Source organism: Aquarana catesbeiana, linkage group LG10, assembly GCF_042186555.1.
Source record: "Aquarana catesbeiana isolate 2022-GZ linkage group LG10, ASM4218655v1, whole genome shotgun sequence".
Lineage (NCBI taxonomy): Eukaryota > Metazoa > Chordata > Amphibia > Anura > Ranidae > Aquarana > Aquarana catesbeiana.
The window spans coordinates 5,377,979-5,400,788 of record NC_133333.1 but is presented as its reverse complement, the minus strand read 5'-3'; the positions used below and the strand labels follow the sequence as shown (position 1 = coordinate 5,400,788).

At 46.9% G+C, this 22,810-nt stretch overlaps 1 protein-coding gene across 1 annotated transcript in view; it reads right to left on the bottom strand.

The window, feature by feature from the left end:
- Positions 1–22,810, bottom strand: part of VWA5B1 (von Willebrand factor A domain containing 5B1) — a gene marked incomplete in the record, with an annotated part of 122,495 nt that overhangs the window by 8,799 nt on the left and 90,886 nt on the right. Inside the window, 5 exon segments of the mRNA XM_073601540.1 lie at positions 165–302; positions 4,606–4,917; positions 9,309–9,543; positions 21,155–21,318; positions 21,772–21,952. Coding sequence (XP_073457641.1) covers positions 165–302; positions 4,606–4,917; positions 9,309–9,543; positions 21,155–21,318; positions 21,772–21,952 — 1,030 coding nt within the window.

The following is a 22,810-nucleotide window of genomic DNA, read 5'->3' as shown; positions in this document are numbered from 1 at the left end:
AGAAGGACGGGCTGCAGGACACGGTGGGGGGGGGTGGGGGGGTCAAGAACTAAAGACACAGGAGGAAAGCAAACATAAAACTCAGATAAAGGCCAACAGTGCTGGCGACTACCGAGGCTGGCAGAGCACAGCGACACGCGATTTCTAAGTACTGCGCCGCTTACCTGTGTTGGCGTACTCCACAACGCTGGGCAGGTACGAGTTGCTGCTCAGGTCGACGGGGACGAAGGCCGTGTACTTGCTGATGACATTGCAGGCTTTGCTGGCATTGATGGCGTTCAGCTGGAACCTTCGCCCAATTCCTGTGAAAACACACATAGGAAATAATTAGGATAATCATGGGTGGGGGCTGGGGGGGGGTTTAAGTCATTTGGTAGCATGATGTCATCGTAAATGCTTGAAGATCATTGGTAGTATGATGTCACGCTACATTATGATGTAATCACATATGTGGCTTTGTAATGTCGCATCATTGGACTGTAGTTCCATACATGGTATTATGACATCATTCTATTGTGTAATGAAATGATAATCTGTGTTCTGATGACATCACCCAAACTGTAGTGTGATGTCACATTGTAGCAGTGTTCATTAATGTCATTCCTCTGGTACCCCAGCAGTTGATTTTTGAAAATGTATTTTAGTGCGAGATGAAGGAAATCCAGACAATATAATATTTCTGTGGGTACTGATCATGGTAACGTGTTATACAATGATGTCATACTGATGTCAGACTGCGGTGTGATCTCACTCAATAGGATGACATCAAGCTGTAGACTTTATGGTAGTGCCATGTGATAGGATGATATACTTTATGGTGATGTCACTTGATTGATGTCACACTTTTGAACTGCATAGTTATTCCAGGCTATAGGATGATGTCATACTTTATTCTGTACTATCATGTCACTTGATTGGATGATGTCATACTTTAAACTGTATGGTCATGTCACTCTATGGCGGTGGTCTCCAAACTGTGATCCGGGGGGCCAGACATGCCTTTATCGGGCCCTTGGGACACTTTTCCTCCCACTGACACTAACAATGGGGTATAATTCTTGTTCCTGACATCGACAACAGGGCACTATTCTTCCCATTGACACCAACGATGGGGCTCAATTCCCCCACCGACACCAATGATGGGGCACTATTCCCCTCCACTGACACCAATGATGGGGCACTATTCCCCCCCACCGACACCAACGATGGGGCACTATTCCCCCCCGACACCAACGATGGGGCACTATTCCCCCCAGTAACACCAACGATGGGGCACTATTCCTCCCACTGACACCAATGATGGGGCACTATTCCCCCCCACCACTGAAACCAATGAGGGGGCACTATTCCCTCCACTGGCACCAAGGATGGGGCACTATTCTCCCCCACTGACACCAACGATGGGGCACTATTCTCCCCCACTGACACCAATGATGGGGCACTGATCTCCCCCACTGACACCAATGATGAGGCACTATTCCCCCCACTGACATCAATGATGGGGCACTATTCCCCCCCCACTGACACCAATGATGGGGCACTATTCCCCCCACTGACACCAATGATAGGGCACTATTCCTCCCACTAATACCAATGATGGGGCACTATTCCCCCCACTAAAACCAACAATGAGGCACTATTCCCCCAACTGACACCAAAGATGGGACACTATTCCTCCCACTGACACCAATGATGGGGCACTATTCCCCCCACTGACACCAATGATGGGGCACTATTCCTCCCACTGACACCAATGATGGGGCACTATTCCTCCCACTGCCGCCAATGATGGGGCACTATTCCTCCCAATGACACCAATGATGGGACACTATTCCTCCCACTGCCACCAATGAGGGGACACTATTCCTCCCACTGACACTAATGATGGGGCACTATTCCCCCCACTGACACCAATGATGGGGCACTATTCCCCCCACTGACAGCAATGATGGGACACTATTCTCCCACTGACACCAACGATTGGCAAAGATGCACTGTTTACTCCCACTGTCTCCAAGACAATTTCTACTCCCAATGGTCACAGTCCAGCCCCCCTCAAGGATGATGTCATACTTCAGACTGTATGGTGATGTCATGTTATCGAATGATGACATACTTGGGACTGAAAATGATGTCATTCTGTAATTTTTTTTAGCCCTTTCAGCAGACCACAGAGGAGAAAAAATATTCTCAATGGAAGAAGAAGGGGAAATATAAAGTATCTGTCAGATATTTCCCAGGAGCGCCCGGCTTTCCTCTCCAACCTCCCGTATGAAATGTCCTTTTACTGTTATTGAGGATTTCAGAACAATCTCTCCTCAGCCAATTATCTGCTGTACGGCGGCGGGCCGATCGTGTTCACCTGTCAGCTCCTGTCTGTTCTCACGTCTTCTATGAATTTTTCATGCATGAATATCAGTGGGGATGTGTCCAGTCCGAGGCGAGATGAGTGAAGGAGCAAAGTTTTACTGACAATTAAAATGCAGTCCTGTGGAATTCTCCCCCATCCACTGCCAATCTGCGTCAGCTGGAAGATGTATGGAGGCAAGGCCTGCTGCTGGGATGGTACATGGGACCTTCTCCCAAAAGCCACAGAAGGTGGCAATAATCACCACCTGACTGTTCACAGGCTGGGAAGCTCCATAAGCTCTGCTGGGGAGGAGAGAGATTGGAGAGGAGGAGCTGATTGCTGCCAGTGGCAGCTGATTGGATGACACACTAGAGATCACGGGCCAGCTGTGTTTGCACACGCCCACAGGGAGCCACTGGCCAGAAATCACCACCTAGGCGCCTTCCATCTCATGTCTGTGATCATCTCTCTGTCCAGCAGCAGCAGCTTGATAATACAGAATTCAGGAAGACACAAGAGACCTAAAATATAAGTAAAATATAATATAAGAGAGAATTTAAACTACTATCCAGCTCAGCGGTCTCCAAACCTAATTCTGTATTCTCTCTCCGCCCAGGAGCCAGATGTGGCCCTTTGTTTCCTTGTATCACTATTTCATCCACTAATACCAAGCGAAGGGGCACAATTCCTCCCAATGACACCAAAAATTAGCCCAATGGTGGGGCACAATTCCTCCCAATGAAACCAATGATGGGGCATTATTCCTCCCACTGATACCAATGATGAGGCACTATTCCTCCTACTGACACCAATGATGGGGCACTATTCCTCCTACTGACACCAATGATGGGGCACTATTCCTCCCACTGACACCAATGATGGGGCACTATTCCTCCCAATGACACCAATGATGGGGCACTATTCCTCCCACTGACACCAATGATGGGGCACTATTCCTCCCACTGACACCAATGATGGGGCACTATTCCTCCCACTGACACCAATGATGGGGCACAATTCCCCCCACTGACACCAATGATAAGGCACTATTCCTCCCGCTGACACCAGTGATGGCGCACTATTCCTCCCACTGTTACCAATGATGGGGCACTATTTCTTCCAATGACACTAATGAGACGGGCACTATTTCTCCCACTGACACCAATGATGGAGCACTATTCATCCCACTGACACCAATGATGGGGCACTATTCTTCCCACTAACACCAATGATGGGGCATTATTCTTCCCACTGACACCAATGATGGGGAACTATTCCCCCCACTGACACCAATGATGGGGCACTATTCCCCCCACTGACACCCATGATGGAGCACTATTCCTCCCACTGACACCAATGATGGGGCACTATTCTTCCCACTAACACCAATGATGGGGCATTATTCTTCCCACTGACACCAATGATGGGGAACTATTCCCCCCACTGACACCAATGATGGGGCACTATTCCCCCCACTGACACCCATGATGGAGCACTATTCCTCCCACTGACACCAATGATGGGGCACTATTCCCCCCACTGACACCAATGATGAGGCACTATTCCCCCCACTGACACCAATGATGGGGCACTATTTCTCCCAATGACGGGGCACTATTTCTCCCACTGACACCAATGATGGAGCACTATTTCTCCCACTGACACCAATGATGGGGCACTATTCCCCCCACTGTCTCCAATGATGGGACACTATTCTTCCCACTGATACCAATGATGGGGCATTCATTTTCCCGCTGACATCTGGACCTTTTTCACTGCCAATTTTGGAGACCCCTGATCCAGCTGATGGTAGATACGGAACCGATACAAATGACCTACTCAATAAGCGGTTTGTACCATGCTGGCCAATTAATACGCAGCTCAGTCCATCCTGCTGTTGCACAACTGCAAGTGGACATGCGGGTAACTGAAGTGTTACAATGGGTTGAGACGGGATGAATCTCCATGGGAAGGGACCACACAAACACAAAATTAAGGGGCCCCCAGTTTCTCTAATCCTCATCCGAGAGGCAGTTCCTCAAGTGTTATTAAATATCAAATGCTTTCATTCCAATCATATAGAAGTTCCCAAAACATATGTCCGATCATTTTACCCAAAAGCTACTACCGCCTGTATAAATGAGTGACCAGACACGGGGCCCCACAGCAGTTGTATGGTCTCTGCTCTGACCGGAGCGCCAATTTGGGTTTAGAGAGACCTGGACAGCTTGGACAGAACCTGACCGCCTCATTACCATGCTCGATCTCGCTCTCCCTTTCCGCCAGCTGCTCGAAGTCTCGGATGATGGATTTGGCGGCCAAGTGGTGGAAGGTCTCGTTCCACAGGTCGCTCTCGTCGTCGTCTCGGTTTTCGCGCTCCCTGAAGAGCTCTTGGATGTCGAAGGCGATCTCCCACTGGACCGGCTGGTTGCCCTTTAGGCCCCTGACCACAGCTTTGCAGGCGGACGGGGGGTGGGGGGCCGGGCTGCGGTTCCCGGGCACCGGGTCTTGGCTGAAGGGCTCGGAGACCATTTCCGTCTCGAAGGTGAAGCACGGGTGGTGGCAATCTGTGGAAGAAACACATCGAGAGGGGACGAGCCATGCCTTAGTTTGAGTCTTGGCAAATCTAAAATTATTTTTTTTTGCATTGCACAGCGTTCTTATGCCCCGTACGCACGATCGGATTTTCCGACAACAAATGTTGGATGTGAGTTTGTTGGTGGAAAGTCCCACCATCGAACATTTCTTGTCAGACTTTCCACCAACAGATGTTGGCTAGCAGGTTCTCAAATTTTCCACCAACAAAACTTTGTTGTCGGAATTTCCGATCGTCCGTCGCGCAAAAGTTCACGCATGCTCAGAATCAAGCGGAAGGAGACGCACTGGCTATTGAACCTCCCTTTTCTCGGCTCGTCGTACGTCTTGTATGTCACCGCGTTCCCACGTTCGTAATTGTTGGCCAACATTTGTGTGACCGTGTGTATGCAAGACAAGTTTGAGCCAACGACCTTCGAAAAACAAAAATCCACGGTTTTGTTGGCGGAAAGTCCGATCGTGTGTACGGGGCATAAGTCTAACATGTTTCAAGCACTGGGGGGGGGCCAAGGGGTGAGTTAACTGAAGGGGGAGCACAAGGAGGACCTCACCACCTTCTTACCACTGTCAAAATGATAGGAAGGTCTACATCCGGCCGGTATCTCACGCTGGATGGTTTACAGACAGGCCCCACCATCTCCTGTGTCCCTATTTGATTAATTAACAGCCTTTTGCTGTCGGAGAGCGCCGGGCTTGTTTCACAAGATGCGTCCGGGGCGGCTTTCCCCTTGCGACCGAGCGCCTCATTCATAATAATGTCCGCTAAATAATTCACGGCGCCGCCTCGATGGGAATTCTTTGTGCTCTGCGGTTGGCTTCACCGATAGGAAATACAGACGCGGCTTCAATTACACTGTCAAAGGGCGGCCGTGACTTTGGAAAGTCACCATCATGTGAGGCGCCGCCGTGCCAAAGAGATGCGTGGAAAAAAAAAAAAGGAATTGTAGATTGCCGATTGGTCTCAAGAGTGCAATTTGTGTCTCATTCAGAATTTAAAGATTAAAAGGTTTGTGTCTAGGCGCAGATTGGAGGGAGCCAAGAGCCAACAAAAAACAAATATTCAGTACAGTCGACGCCCCCGAAATTCACAAAGGTTACGTTCCTAGAGCACCCGCCAATCGGGGAAAAAACGCTAATTTTGGAAGTGGTAAAAAAAAAAAAATGCAAATAAATGCCTGTTTTTATAGTTCAGCTGAATTTAAGGTAATATTTGTTTTATGGGAGGGATCTATTGTCGCTGATTGCTGGAGGGTCTATTGATGCTGGTTACTGGGAGATCTATTATTGCTGGGGTGGATCTATTGTTACTAGTACGGTAGTTTGTTGGAGGGGCTTTTTTCAACAGGAACTTGGAGAAAATGCAGTCCTGGCACCTCCAGCACTGAATGTGTGTAATGGCAGAGGTATGCTGAAGGGTCTGTTATTGCTGGCTGCTGGGGGATCTATTGTCACTGGGGAGGGGGGGTCTATTGTTGTGGAGGGTCTATTGTTGCTGGTGGGGTCTATTATTGCTGGAAAGGAGCTACTGTTTTGGGTGGGCTTTTCTGTTGCTGGGGAGGTATATTGTTACAGTTGGGGGACCTATGGTTGCTGGTGGGAGGAACCTACTGTTAAGCGAGGGATCTATTGTTGCTGGCTGCTGGAGGGTCTATTGTTGCTCGGGGGGATCTATTGTTGCTGGCTGCTGGAGGGTCTATTGTTGCTCGAGGGTATCTAATGTTGCTGGCTGCTGGAGGGTCTATTGATGCTGGCTGCTGGAGGGTCTATTGATGCTGGCTGCTGGAGGGTCTATTGGTGCTGGTTGCTGGGGGGGTCTATTGTTGTTCGTGGGGATCTATTGTTGCTGGCTGCTGGAGGGTCTATTGATGCTGATTGCTGGGGGGTCTATTGTTGCTCAGGGGGATCTATTGTAGCTGGCTGCTGAAGGGTCTATTGATGGTGGTTGCTGGAGAGTCTATTGTTGCTCGGGGGGATCTATTGTTGCTGGCTGTAGGAGGGTCTATTGTTGATGGTTTCTGGAGGGTCTATTGTTGCTCATGGGGATCTATTGTAGCTGGCTGCTGAAGGGTCTATTGATGCTGGTTGCTGGGCAGTCTATTATTGCTGGTTGCTGGGGGGTCTATTGTTGCTTAGGGGGACCTATTGTTGCTTGCTGCTGGAGAGTCTATTGATGCTGGTTGCTGGAGGGTCTATTGTTGCTTGGGGGAGATCTATTGTTGCTGGCTGCAAGAGGGTCTATTGATGCTGGTTGCTGGGGATCTATTTTACTGCTTTTTTTTTTTTTTTACATTAACAAATTCTATTCAGGTTACTCAGCACCTCTCTAAAAGGGGCAGTACTGGGAGGTGGATGGAACCAAGGGACAGTGCTCGGGGGTGGGTGGGAGGAGGGTAGGGGGGGAGGAACCAAGGGACGGTGCTCGGGGGTGGGTCGGAGGAGGGTAGGGGGGGAGGAACCAAGGGACGGTGCTCTGGGGTGGGTGGGAGGAGGGTAGGGGGGGAACCAAGAGAGAGTGCTCAGGGGGTGGGTGTGAGACTTGGGTAGGGGGGAGGAACCAAGGGACGGTGCTCAGGGGGTGGGTGGGAGGTGGGTAGGAGGGAGGAACCAAAGGACGGTGCTCAGGGGGTGGGGTGGAGGTGGGTAGGGGGGAGGAACCAAGGGATGGTGATCGTGAGTGGGTGGGAGGAGGGTAGGGGGGAGGAACCAAGGGTCGGTGCTCAGGGGGTGGGTGGGAGGTGGGTAGGGGGGTGGAACCAAGGGACGTGCTCAGGGGTGGGTGGGAGGTGGGTTGGGGGTGGAACCAAGGGACGGTGCTCTGGGGGTGGGTAGGAGGTGGGTAGGGGGGTGGAACCAAGGGACGGTGCTCGGGGGTGGGAGGTGGGTAGTGGGGGTGGAACCAAGGGACGGTGCTCTGGGGGTGGGTAGGAGGTGGGTAGGGGGTGGAACCAAGGGACGGTGCTCGGGGGTGGGAGGTGGGTAGGGGGGTGGAAGCAAGGGACAGTGCTCGTGGGGTGGGTGGGAGGTGGGTAGGGGGGGTGGAACCAAGGCACAGTGCTCGGGGGTGGGGGGGTGGAAGCAAGGGACAGTGCTCGTGGGGTGGGTGGGAGGTGGATAGGGGGGGTGGAACCAAGGGACGGTGCTCGGGGGTGGGTGGTGGGTAGGGGGGGTGGAAGCAAGGGACGGTGCTCGCGGGTGGGTATGGGGGTAGCTAAGGGATGGTGCTCGGAGGTGGGTGGAACCAAGGGACGGTGCTCAGGGGTGGGTGGGAGGTGGGTTAGGGGGTGGAACCAAGGGACGGTGCTCTGTGGGTGGGTGAGAGGTGGGTAGGGGGGTGGAACCAAGGGACGGTGCTCGGGGGGTGGGGGGGTGGAAGCAAGGGACGGTGCTCATGGGGTGGGTATGGGGGTAGCTAAGGGATGGTGCTCGGAGGTGGGTGGAACCAAGGGACGGTGCTCGGGGGTGGGTGGGAGGTGATTGGGGGGGTGGGTGGGAGGTGGGTAGGGGGTGGAACCAAGGCACAGTGCTCGGGGAGTGGGTGGGAGGTGGGCAGGGGGTGGAACTAAGGGACGGTGCTCGGGGGGTGGGTGGAACCAAGGGACGGTGCTCGGGGGTGGGTAGGAGGCGGAGACAAGGGATGAGTCGGAAGGGGGAAGTACCTGCACCTATTCTCTGAGAAAAAAAAAAAAAGTCCTGATCATAACACTTCTATGCAGGTGGGAGAATTGCAAACATTTTGTTTTATATGAAGTTTTTGACAACTGCAATTTTTTGGAGAAAGTTAACTTAATATTTGAAAAACATTTTTTTCTGTTAAAAAAAAAAAACAATAAAAAACCACACACATTTTTTTTTTAAACAACTTGCTTTACTTTGCCACAAGAACTGCAAAATGAACCCACAAAATGTTTAATTTTGATTTTCAAAATATTTGCTGTTTCAAAAAAAAAAAAAAATCCAAATTTTTGCTGAGCGTTGTTTAAAAAAAATGCTTGCAAAATTTTGCAAGCGAATGCAATTTTCTCAGTAGAAATTGCACAATTTTCTTTTCCAATAATTTTTATTGAAAAAAGTTTTACGTATCAAATTCCAAGACAAACGATTGTTTAGATAAGACAGATACTTCTGTAAACAGAATGATATCTGGAGGTACTAGAGATATGGACAGAATGATAAATTCCAATAAATATGAAAATTGCACAATTTTAATGAATAATTTGAACAGTTTTTTTTTTCACAGCAATAAGGATTTCGGCATTTTGCAGTACCCGCGTGCAGAATTTAGCAATACGGAAATGGGCCAATCCTCCCTGGCACATCTCCCACACACAGACAGATGCACATGGACCTGAAGAGAGAGTCTCACCCAGATCGCCCGGGCTGCTGAACGGCTGGCTGTCGGAAGAGGATTTCAGAGAGAGGGAGGTCTCATGCTGGGTGGAGGGGCTTCCCGTGTTGGATGGTTTTACAGCCTCGGGGGTCAGTGGGCACTCCCCATCATGGCAGAATGACAGGCAGCTTTGCTGAAGCAGAGACGGACGCCGGGCGCCGGCGCCCCTAATCTTTGTGGTGCTGACAAACGGACTGACGGACAAAGAGGACTGATGGGATCCAAGAAAAATAGATGGATGGGAGGGGAGATAAGAAAAAGATGGAGGACCATTACCACCTTTTATAATTACTGGTGAACTTTCCTCATACAACCAAATATTGCCGGTGCACAAACTTGTATTCAAATTTTAAAGGCAAAACCCACCCTCAATAAATTTCTACCCAAATGTTCATCACGTCGGGGGGGGGACATTTCTTAAATAGAGTGTGATTAAAAATTTCTCACGGTTGAGAGAATACAGCTGCGTGAAACACGGCTGCCAGCAGAATTCGGGGGATTCTTTTCCGTCCACGGCCTCTGCTCTGTGGTTTTCTATGAGTGGGCGGAGACTGAACTACATAGAGGAACTCAGAGAAGGAAGCAGTGGAAAGGATCCTTGAGTGTTCTACAGAGGAAGTCTATTTGACTAAAAACTGGAAATACACGATATTACCAAAAGTATTGGGACTCCTGACTTTACACGCACATGAACTTTAATGGCGTCTTAGTCTGTAGGGTTCAATATTAAGTTAGCTCCGCCCTTTGCATCTATAACAGCTTCACCTCTTCTGGGAAGGCCGTCCACAAGGTTTAGGAGGGTGTCTATGGGAATGTTTGACCATTCTTCCAGAAGAGCATTTGTGAGGTCAGGCACTGATGTTGGATGAGAAGGCCTGGCTCGCAGTCTCCGCTCTAATTCATCCCAAAGGTGTTCTATTGGGTTGAGGTCAGGACTCAAGTTCCAGTCAAGTTCCTCCATCCCAAACTCGCTCCTCCATGTCTTTATGGACCTTGCTTTGTGCACTGGTGTGCAGTCATGTTGGAACAGGAAGGGGCCATCCCCAAACTGTTCCCACAAAGTTGGGACCATGAAATTGTCCAAAATGTCTTGGTATGCCGACGCCTTAAGAGTTCCCTTCACTGGAACTAAGAGGCCAAGCCCAACCTCTGAAAAACAACCCCACACCATAATCCCCCCTCCACCAAATGATTTGGACCAGAGCACAAAGCAAGATCCATAAAGACATGGATGAGTGAGTTTGGGGTGGAGGAACTTGACTGTCCTGACCTCAACCCAATAGACCACCTTTTGGGATGAATCAGAGCGGAGACTGTGAGCCAGGACAATTTCATGCTCCCAACTTTGTGGGAACAGTTTGGGGACGGCCCCTTCCTGTTCCAACATGACTGCGCACCAGTGCACAAAGCAAGGTCCATAAAGACATGGAGGAGCGAGTTTGGGATGGAGGAACTTGACTGGAACTTGAGTCCTGACCTCAACCCAATAGAACACCTTTGGGGTGAATTAGAGTGGAGACTGCGAGCCAGGCCTTCTCGTCCAACATCAGTGCCTGACCTCACAAATGCTCTTCTGGAAGAATGGTCAAACATTCCCATAGACACCCTCCTAAACCTTGTGGACGGCCTTCCCAGAAGAGTTGAAGCTGTTATAGCTGCAAAGGGCGGAGCCAACTCAATATTGAACCCTCCGGACTAAGACTGGGATGTCATTAAAGTTCATGTGTGCGTAAAGGCAGGCGTCCCAATACTTTTGACAATATAGTGTATATATTTTTAGGAGAGATATATCATTTGGATAAAACTAGACTGAGGAAGGGCTTTGTCTTTAATAACAGCAGTAGGCTTGATTTTTAAAACCTAAATAAAAGGAAAAAAAAAAAAAAACATAGTGCTGCCCTAATTTAAATGAAGTCCCCAATATTAAAGTTTATTGATCTGGATAGGAGCACAATAAGATGATATATTTTTTTTTCTGCAAATGACTTAAAATTTTCTGCAATAATTTGGAATTTTGTGACATCAAATTACTCTGCAGACTATTGCGGCTCTTCGCTCCAGTTGTTTATCTGAAAGTCTTGCGTGTCTGCCTTGCATGCACCAGTAATTATAACATAATGGATAGAGCAGGGCACAGTTTTGGATTTTTTCAGCATGTTCAGTAACGCCTTTACAGGGTGTTAATGAAAAAAAAAATCCTCAATTTCCTCTCCTCTATCCATTATTGCGCTAATTATACAAGTCACAAAACCAAAGCCTGAAAACTTACCGATTTTCCTGGAATAAAGACAATTTGCTTCTTTCAGGTACATATTCAATGAGGATTAAAACAGAGAAACATAACAATATACCTACCGTCAGGGGTGGACATCTTAGTTGGCCACCAAGGCCAATGCCCTCTCACGTTGTCACTTAATTTCCTGCGTTCATTTGCAAAATTACTCCTTAGCTTTCACGCCCTTCCCCAAGTGACTGTCAGGGACCGGATCTGAACCTGCGACCTCGACTTGTTTTTGGTGCTGTCTCTTCTTGCCAAGCCACCTGAGATGCTGGACAGCTCCCTACCTGATTTCTTGGACAACATTGACTTGTCTCTTGTGTCTCTTAAACCCTTTGCTTTTTCCATGCACTTCCTATTTAAGCCGTGCCTTTGCACTTCCTGTTTGCTAGATTATTGTGCTCTCTCCAACCAATATCTCGCTCTCGTTGTTCCTGTTGCCATCTGTATCTACACTAGCACTTGTTACTGGCATTGGTTTGTTCCTCAACTACGCTTCTGCATGATCCCTACCTGTTATATCAGTTACTGGACCCCGGCTTGCTCACCTGGTGGGGCAATCTTGTGGACCACAAACTGGTACTAACAAGCAGCAAAACCCATCTCCACCATCAAGAGATCTGATGAACACCGGTTAGTGCTTAGACCCCACCCTCGGGTGAGCCCAGCGTCATCTGCCAGGGTGACCTGCCTGTATACCTGTCCTGCTGGTCAATGGGAGCCTCTTTCCTGCTATAGCTACTGGTCTCCAAGCCTGAACCCTGACCGTGACAGTGGCATAAACAGTTACATAGTGAGTCTGGTTAAAATAAAAGACACAAGTCCATCTAGTTCAGATTAAGGAACTGTATACATTATATGGACAAAATGTATGCAGACTCTCCTCCAAAGGACTCAGCTCAGGTGTCTGCAGCGAACGGTACTGTTAATGCTACAGCACGACACTGTAGGCAATTGTGCACATTCAACCTTGGGAGATAATTTTGGGGAGGACCCTTTTCTGTTCCACCATGACTGTGCCCCTGTGTACAAAGCCAGCTCCATAAAGACATGGTGTGACCAGTTTGGTGTGGAGGAACTCGAGTGTCCTGTACAGAGCCCTGACCTCAAGCCTACTGAACACCTTTGGGATTAATTGGAACCCCCAACTTGAAGCCAGATGTCCTCATGCAACATCAGTACCTGACCTCAAGATTTTCTTTTGGATGCCAGGGGCTCTAGCCTTCCCCTGCACTTCCAGACTCATGGCAACAGTCTTGGAAATGTCCTGTTCAGTTCCAGCATGATTGTGCAAAAAGCCAGCTTCATAAAGACATGGTTTGACCAGTTTGGTGTGTGTAGGAACTTGAGTGGCATGCACAGAGCCCTGACCTCATCCCTACTGAGCTTCTTTGTGATGAATTGGAATGAATGCTGATCACGTCAAGTCTGTTTTTTTTTGGCACCCAATGTGAGGCCCAACATGTAAGCCAGGTCTTCTCACCCAACATCATTACCTGACCTCACAGATAGGACAGATTCCCAGACACCCTTTAATATCCTGTGGAAAGTCTTCCCAGAAGAGTGGAGGATGTTATAGTCACATAGGGGGCAATTCCATGTTAATGGCTTTGGGGAGAGGGGGGCAACTCCATAAAGACATTGTGTGACCAGTTTGGTGTGAAGGAACTCGAGTGGCTTGCACAGAGTCCTGACATCAACTGATTGTGAGCGAAGTATTTTTTTGGTGCCCAACGTGAGGCCTGGTCTTGTCATCCAACATTAGTACCTGACCTTACAAATGGGCGAAAATTCCCACAGACACCCTCCAAAATCTTGTGGAAAGCCTTTCCAGAATAATGGAGGATGTGAAAGTCATAATGGGGGAAACTTCATATTAATGACCTAGGGGGCTTGTAGCAACTCTATAATGGCCATGGTTTTGGAATAGATGTCCAATAAGCTCATATAGGTGTAATGGGTGGTGGAACTATAATGTCCTGCACAGAGCCCTGACCTCAACGCTGCTGAACACCTTTGGGATGAATGGAAACCCCAATTTGAAGCCAGTTGTCCTCATCCATACACACCTGACCTAACAAACGCTCTTCTGGCTGAAAATGCCTACATACTCTCCAAAATATTGTTGAAAGCCTTCCCAGAAGAGTGTAGACTGTTAGAGCCACAAAGGAGGGGTGGCAACTTCATAATAATCCCAATTATTATATTAATAATCCCTGCTAGGAGCATCCAAGGGCTACTATTATATGGCACCGAATATGGAACATCACTTCATCTGCTGAGAGATGGTGACAAATCACTGGAAGGGTGCCCCACATCTTTAATTGTTTCTCTTTCTTACTTAATCCCAAAATAATGAAACAAAAAAACTAGATCTAGGGGTTTTTTTTATATAAAATATTGTGGTGTCACAATAAAAGCTGTGGGGACGTACTGTGAAACCCAAACTGGGCACTGAAAGAAGTATGGAGGCTGTTTTGTCTCCTATCGATGTTCGGCCGCTCTCTTGTTTTGGAAAGAGCGAGATCAATGACACGGAACTTCAACAAATGTTTTTGATATTTTTAGACACCACAGACAAAATAAAAACAGAAATACTTTGTACTAGAACATTTGTAGCTATCTACATGAAACAGGGGCCTACTTTAACAGCTGTAGCCTCCCACGCGTAATCTGGCAAAGAAAAGGCGAAAATACATTCCACAATTTTTTTTTTAGGGGTTCTCCAATATGTGCAAAATGTTCAGATGAGCACTGAGATCAGGAACGTAACTGAGGGAGATACTTTATTTAACTCTTTATTTTTTTTTGGTGTATATTGCCACCAAAAGCACAATTGAGGATCAAAATGGAAGTTGCAGAACATCTTCCACCTGGCTTTTTATAATGGAAACACCAAAAAGGTACACTAGATGGGTCATCTATGGTACTATATGCCGTTTCCTTCCAATGCCAACTACTGAAGGGTCTGGAGTAGAATGGAAGGTATCTAAAGGCCAAAATCCTAAATGTTAATCTGGTTTGGTGCCAATTGCATTTAATTTTTTTTTTCCATTGCATGTTTTTATGCTGTTTTTAATATCTTCCTCAAATCCTAAAGGCCAACTGTAGACAAAACTTTTTTTTCATTGTTGATGTTTCATGGCAAATTATATTGTCTATTTCCCAGCTGGGCAGATTTCCCATAGCTTCTTGTCGTGACCATGAAACAGGATTCACAAAGCACTATGGGTTTTCTACAGCAAGCAAAGCAGATGCTGTTTGCTTTCAAACTCTTTCTCTCTCTTAAAAGGTAAGGGGCCAATTACATTACTTTTTTTTTTTTTATTCATGTTTTTAAGCTGTTTTATATGTTTTTAATATTTTTATCAAATCTTTTTTTCCCAAATAAACATCTAAAGGCCAACTCTCGTCAAAACCTTTTTTTCATTGTTGATGTTTCGTGTCAAATTTTATTGTCCATTTCCCAGCTGGGCAGATTTCCCATCGCTTCTTGTCGTGACCATGAAACAGGATTTACAAATGGGTTTTCCACAGCAACTAAAGCATGAGGCTGTTTGCTTTCAGACTCTCTCTCTCTCTCTCTCTCTCTCTCTCTCTCTCTCTCTCTCTCTCTCTCTCTCTCTCTCTCTCTCTCATTTGCTATGGAGCCATCTAAATAGGCAGGCAAGGAGGAGGGGAGTCACTTTTCCAAATCATTTACATGTGCTTTTCATTTTTATCTTTGAATTATTGAGCTCTGAAAAAAAAGAGGGAAGAGTGAACTACTTTTTTTCCTAAGAAAAGACGTCAGAATTTCAGCTACAGACACAATACTGCTCAGCATCAGGAATGTCTATATCAGAATGTTTGTATAAGATCAGAACCTTCATCACAGTTGTCTGGAGATCTGAGTATAGCTAGCTTCAAACCACTCTCTCCATCCCCTAGGATTATATTTGATAGGTTCAGGCAATACTTATGCATGTTTAATTAAACACTGAATAATCAGTAAATTAATCAAAAAGTAGTTTAAAGGTTCTGGTAATACAAAATATTAGCCAAAACACACTACAGAGGGTGTAATTGTGCCACAGCATACATAAATAATCACCTAAATGTGTACATTCAGAGGATACTGGAAGTAACGGTACCTGTGGAGTAGTTTAGATCAGTGGTCTCCAAACTGCGGCCCTTTGCTTGCTTTTATCCGGCCTTTGGGACACTATTTCATCCATTTATTCCAACAATGGGGCACAATTCCCCCAAATGACACCAATGAAAGGGCACAATTCCCCCTAATGACACCAATGATGGGGCACAATTCCTCCAAATGACACCAATGATGGGGCACAATTCCTCCCAGTGAAACCAATGATGGGCACAATTCCTCCCAGTGACACCAGTGATGGGGCATAATCCCTCCCAGTGACACCAATGATGGGGCATAATTCATCCCAGTGACACCAATGAAGGGGCACAATTCCTCCCAATGACACCAATGATGAGGCACAATTCCTCCCAGTGACACCAATGATGGGGCATACCTCATCCCAGTGACACCAATGAAGGGGCACAATTTCTCCCAATGACACCAATGATGAGGCACAATTCCTCCCAGTGACACCAATGATGGAGCACAATTCCTCCCAGTGACACCAATGATGGAGCACAATTCCTCCCAGTGACACCAATGATGGAGCACAATTCCTCCCAGTGACACCAACGATGGGGCACATATCCTCCTACAGACATGGGCATTATTCCTCCTACTGGTACCAAAGATGAGGCATTGCTTATTCCCACGGATAATAGCAACTTTTCTGCTCCCACTGACCACAGTCCGCCCCCCTAAAGTCTGAAGGACAGTAAACTGGCCCTTTGTTTAGAAAGTTTGGAGACCCCTGGTGTAGATGACTAGACAGCCACCAGTGGGTACTTGGCAAAACTGAGAGGATAAAAAGGGGTGCATAATGCAATGAAGCTAAGAAGCATTCTAACAGAGGAGCCATAAAGACCTACTACAAAATGCTTGAAGACCATTCAAAGTTCTTGAAATAGCGGTAGAAGGCTGTGAACACTGATGCCTTTTGAACACCAGCTATAAGTTCTGTAGAAGTCACTGGAAGGCTCTGAAAATCCGTTTTATAGTCTTGTAGAGTGAAGGTGAAAGTGTGTAAAATTTCATTAAATGGCAAAAAAAATAGTAAAGGACCTTGAAATTTTAGTTAGAAGGTTCCAAAGACCAGCTAGGGCCTTGAAGATGAGCCGACGGTGCTTTAAAATTGTTTGGAATGCCTTAGAGACCATTTAGAAGGCCTTGAAGATCAGTTAGGAGGTTTTGAAGGCTGGCTAAGGGCTCATAAAAACTGTCTAGAAGGCTTTATGGATCATTTAGAGTTCCCTCGAAGGTCAGCTGGAAGGTTCTGAAGACCAGTCGGATCAGCTGAAGGCATCAACCAGCTAGAAGGTCGTAAAACTAGTTGTAAGGTCTTGAATGCCAGCAAAACCAGAAAATAAGACCATGGAGACCAATTAGAATCACTGAGAACTAACCAGAAGGTCAACTAGACCAGAAACCTAAATTCTATAAAAATCTGGATGTTGGGTTGGGTCAGTGTGTTTCCTGTTATCCAAATAATCCATAAACAACCACCTACTGCATTTTTTACTGGAAATATTTATTTTGATTGGCCATTTTTAGCCATCAGGTGGGTGGAATTAAGTCATGGAAACCCTCCCGAGTCTTCATAGGAGCCCCGATCAATATAAGCAGGGATTATCAGGGCCTGCAGAGCCAGCATGAGCCAGGATTCCTCCTGAGGATGGCTCTCCCGCTGGACTAATTGCTGCTCTCTCATTTACTAATTAATGGAGATGCTTGAAAATTCGGGTTAACCGTTGGAGAGGATTTCTGCCACTGGCATTTGTGTTTTGGAATTCTGAGATTAAACCGATAATAACTTAATCACGCTATATAATCGTACAGAACAGCTGTGCAGACAGTTCATCCATGCCCTCTCATGGTGTGGGCGGACCGTCACTCCGAAGGGTCACCATGGGCAGTAGGACCACAGATGTCTCTGACACAGCGATAAATTCATTGGCTTTATGCCTTCAGAGACTCCACAGAGAATGAAACAGTGACACAATGCGAATCCAGCATTGCTTTCCTAGTCAAGGGCCCTTTGGTTCCGCGCCCATCTCATTATAACCAAAATTGTTTTACAGACTGGTGCACTTTTATGTATTGAAGAAAAAAAACTACTGTAGGGAAATCTTCCCATTGTGGGAGGGGCAGAGACACAAACTACTGCAGGGAAATCTCCCCATTGTGGGAGGGGCAGAGACACAAACTACTGCAGGGAAATCTCCCCATTGTGGGAGGGGCAGAGACACAAACTACTGCAGGGAAATCTCCCCATTGTGGGAGGGGCAGAGACACAAACTAATGCAGGAAATTTCCTCATTGTGGGAGGGGCAGAGACACAAAGTACTGCAGGGAAATCTTCCCATGGTGGGAGGGGCAGAGACACAAAGTACTGCAGGAAATCTCACCATTGTGGGAGGGGCAGAGACACAAACTACTGCAGGAAACCTCCCCATTGTGGGAGGGGCAGAGACACAAACTACTGCAGGGAAATCTCCCCATTGTGGGAGGGACAGAGACACAAACTACTGCAGGAAATCTCTGCATTGTGGGAGGGGCAGAGACACAAACTACTGCAGGGAAATCTCCCCATTGTGGGAGGGACAGAAAGACAAACTACTGTGAGAAATCTCCCCATTGTGGGAGGGACAGAAAGACAAACTACTGTGAGAAATCTCCCCATTGTGGGAGGGACAGTAACACAAACTACTGCAGGAAATCTCTGCATTGTGGGAGGGGCAGAGACACAAACTACTGCAAGGAAATCTCCCTATTGTGGGAGGGGCAATGACACAAACTGTTTAGGGGAAGTCTCACCATTGTGGGAGGGGCAGAGACACAAACTAGTGGAGGAAATCTCACCATTGTGTCATCACTGAAGTTTCTAAAATTAAAGTTCTGCCAGGTAATTCGATTCACTTGAACTTCAGATTTGGATGGAACCATCAATATTGGGAATACTATAAAACTACCATCATTTAAAGGAATTTTCTTACTACAATATTTACTTCTTCCCACAGTAACTGGACAGACGCCAAGCGCTGCAAAAGATTAAGACAAAATGTTTTGGGATTAAAGCGCTCGCCGCTGGTCGGGGGGGAGTTTTTGTTTTTTTTTTTTTTTCTCCATCGATTTTCAGCGCCGCAAATGAGATGCTAGGAAAGTCTTTAACCTGAGCTGTGTTGCCATGGCGACTAGGGATGTCTGTTTGGAAGTGAGAGTGCCCCATTTTCATGCCACGCTGGGGGATCATGATGTATGGTATGGAGAGTGACAGCGAAGAGGCGCCTGGAGAGTGCGGTTAACGTTGCAGAGGCATTCAAACAGCCCACATACCCCCTCCCCCCCCCCACCCCAGCCTGCTTTCCTGGAGGTGGGAAAATCAACACTGGGGATCCAAGGGTTAAAATTTCCATTGCGCGTTGCTGTAGGAGCCATTACTTAACCCCTTCTGCGCTGGAGACTAAAGCCATGGTCAGTCTGACTTTACCTGATGTGTGATTTTAGCGGTCAGAGGGGTACACGGTGTCAGCTTTGAGTCCTTCGAGGAGAACAAGTGTTATTAAATGTGAATTATTAAAGGGACAAGATGTGTTTTACTGGAAGCACTTTTCATTAAATCATTCTAAACTAATGCGCGACGTCTTTTGAAGGAAGACGATAAAACCGTAAATGACTTCATTAGGAAATGAATTTCTCTTTGGCGTTAATGGCAGCCCTGTGCGAAACGCGTAGCCTGCCATGGCTAGGCTCGACTGCTTGTTGTCGTGCCCATCCTGTAGCTTAAGTGCAGATCAGGATTGCTGAGCTGGGTCAGTGATTCACAAAGTGCTGAAGCCAGAGACAGCCAAGCACTGAACATTTTAGAGGAGGAGGTCAGCAGAAGCAACCCTAGTACTTGACATTTTTTCCGGCTTCTGAATTCTTGGCTTTGCCCAGCTGCCATTCGGTGTGCTGCCACCCCCACTGCTGGATTCTACATGCAGCTTGATGAGGGAAACTCTGCTAGAGTGGATAAGAGCTGACCCTGGAACTCTCAAGGGAATTCAGAAAGTCCAGGATGATGGCCCCTTCATTCAAAACGATTACTGCTATATAAGCACAATAAAGTACCATAGTCAATATAGAGCCTTATTCAAGGATTTCCCCATCATAGCTGATATTTTGGTGCTGGGTGTGTGCTGGAGAGGTTAAACTACCCAAACAACTTCTTTATCTTTCAACCTTTGGAGTTCCTGGTTCTGCACCTCTGCTGTGGCCATCTCATGGCATCAATGTTTCTGTCATGAGAGGTTTCCTTTGATGGAAACCAGTCATGAAGGAAGCCAACTGTCAACCATTCAGAGTTGAAGGCCACCATGGCCAAGGGCAGACAAGTCCCCACAAAGGATGCTGCAGGGGTGAGCTCTGTCTTCACTGTCACCTCCCAGGAGTGAGGCAAGAGGGGCTTCCATGGATGAACAATAGTTGGCCAGACAGATTCTCTCTGATGGGGTTGGTCAGACATATTCCCTCTGATAGCATTGGCTAGACAGATTCTTTTTGATGAGATTGGCCAGACAGATTCTTTCTGATAGGGTTAGCTAGACAGATTCTCTCTGATAGGGTTGGCTAGACAGATTCTCTGAGAGGGTTGACCAGACAGATTCTCTCTAATAGGGTTGGCCAGACAGATTCTCTCTGATAGGGTTGGCTAGACAAGTTGTTGGCTAGGCAGGTTCTCTTTGTTAGCTTTGGCCAGACAGATTCTCTCTGATAGTGTTGGCTAGTCAGGTTCTCTTTGCTGGTGTTGACTAGACAGATTCTCTCTGATGGGGTTAGCCAAATCTTTTCTCTCTGATGGGGTTGGCTAGATAGATTCTCTCAGATGGGGTTGGCTAGACAGATTCTCTCTGATGGGGTTGGCTAGACAGATTCTCTCTGATGGGGTTGGCTAGACAGATTCTCTCTGATGGGGTTGACCAGACAAATTGTTGGCTAGACAGATTCTCTCTGATAGGGTTGACCAGACAAATTGTTGGCTAGGCAGGTTCTCTCTGATGGGGTTGGCCAGACAGATTCTCTCTGATGGGGTTGGCCAGACAGATTCTCTCTGATGGGGTTGGCCAGACAGATTCCCTTTGATGGGGTTGGCCACACAGATTCTTTTTGATAGTGTTGGCTAAGCAGGTTCTCTTTGCTGGTGTTGGCTAGACAGGTTCTCTCTGGTAAGGATGGCTAGACAGGTTCTCTTTGATAGTGTTGGCTAGGCAGATTCCCTCTGATAGCATTGACCAGACAGATTCTGTTTCATAGCGTTGAATAGACAGGTTCTCTTTGATAACATTGGTCATATATATTCTCTTTGGTCAAGTTGGCTAGACAGGTTCTCTATAATAGCAGTCTGAGGTCACGATTCACAGTGACACAACATACCTGTGACTCCTGAACATCGGCATTGTCGGTGATCTGTATCCGGCAGAGCGGGTTCTTCTCCTGGATAGAGCTGGGGTCGCTGGCGGTGTGGACTCTTGGCATGGGCTGGTGATCGGCGATCTGGCTGACGCTGTACGCCCGGCGCTGGAAGCTGCAATCAGAGGCTGCAGGAGAAAAGGGGAATTTTTTTTTTTTTGATAATACAAGTTATTATCCACTACTCCACCCTGCCGGTTGGGGCCCAAGTGTTGTACAGTGATTGTGCTTCACTGTTCCTCTCGCTGATTGTACTGTTGGTTACATACATGGTCACTACAGGGAAAAAAATACAAATCTAATGTATATACAATAACCACAACGCTACACAATTGCTACCAAGTAAACCTGAATATTGTTCTCCTCAAAATTTCTGGTCTAAAATTTGAGCCTTAAGCTCCTCCCACCCGTTATGATCAGACTCCATCCCAGATTAGACTAAACCCCGCCCAGGCTTCTTCACATTCCTGCAAAGCCACACCCATTGATATTAGGTTCTTCACCAGCTTCCAAAAATCAGGACAGCTGGGAGATATGAAGGGGCGATTTAGGGATGTGACCTATGACCCCTGACCACCTACCCCCATCATGATCCCCGGACAGGTCTTCCTTAGCTTCCAGGAATTCCGTGCTGTGTTCTGATGGAAGTCCGCCATCTTGGTGACCCCTTGACCCGCTACTTCCAGACGAATCCTGTGACTGGAAGAAGACGGAACTTCCCGATTCCTGGGAGCGCATCATGCTGTATCTCCGCCTCTTGTCCTGCCGGGAGAAGAAGATGGAAAATGAAACGACTGAATATCAGAATCATAAAACCATTTTGGAAATTTGGGCAACATTATCTTCTGATCCTATTGATCAAATGAGATTCATCAATCCAAATATGTAACAAAATGTGACCAAACCAAACAAAATCAAAAAATTATTAAATTATTATAAATTCTATAACTGTCGTTTTTATTTTTTTAATAATTTTATTATTATGATTTTGGTTACATTGTGTTTTAGATTTGGATCGATACAGCTCAGTGTGATTCTATTTGCATAGAACGTCTTCATATTGTTAAAACCACCTTGTATTTGTCTTGTAGCCCTGAGGAAGATCTTTGAGCTGCCAAAACGCGTCGGATGTTTTGTGTCCTTGTATAAATTTACATCAGTATTACAATATTCTTATTTCCCTGGTCTGGCGCTCTCGTTAGATGTTTTAAAACATGACTCCTTAGCTAAAGGGCACCCTGTTGGGGCTGAGAGCAACCTCACCGGAGCCAATACGCTCTGCTTGAATGTAAGTGTACCAGGAATTATCGATGTGTCAAATCCAACGATCATACATGTTCTAGGTTTTTATTTTATTATGTATTCCCAATATGAAGATTTACCCTCACTTCCTGTCCTGGTAAAAGGGTGTCATAAGGAAAGGAAGTAATGGGATACCTCTCCTATGGGGACACAGACAGCAAAAACTGAAAAAAAAACATGTTCCCACAATTGATTTTTAATCCTTATTCCAGATCCTGACCTGCTTCTATTCTGGAGATATTGAAGTGAACTTTAGCAGGGCACTTGCTGAAATCTTTCAGCATTAATGCTAAGTGGGAGGGGTGTGCTAAGTGGGAG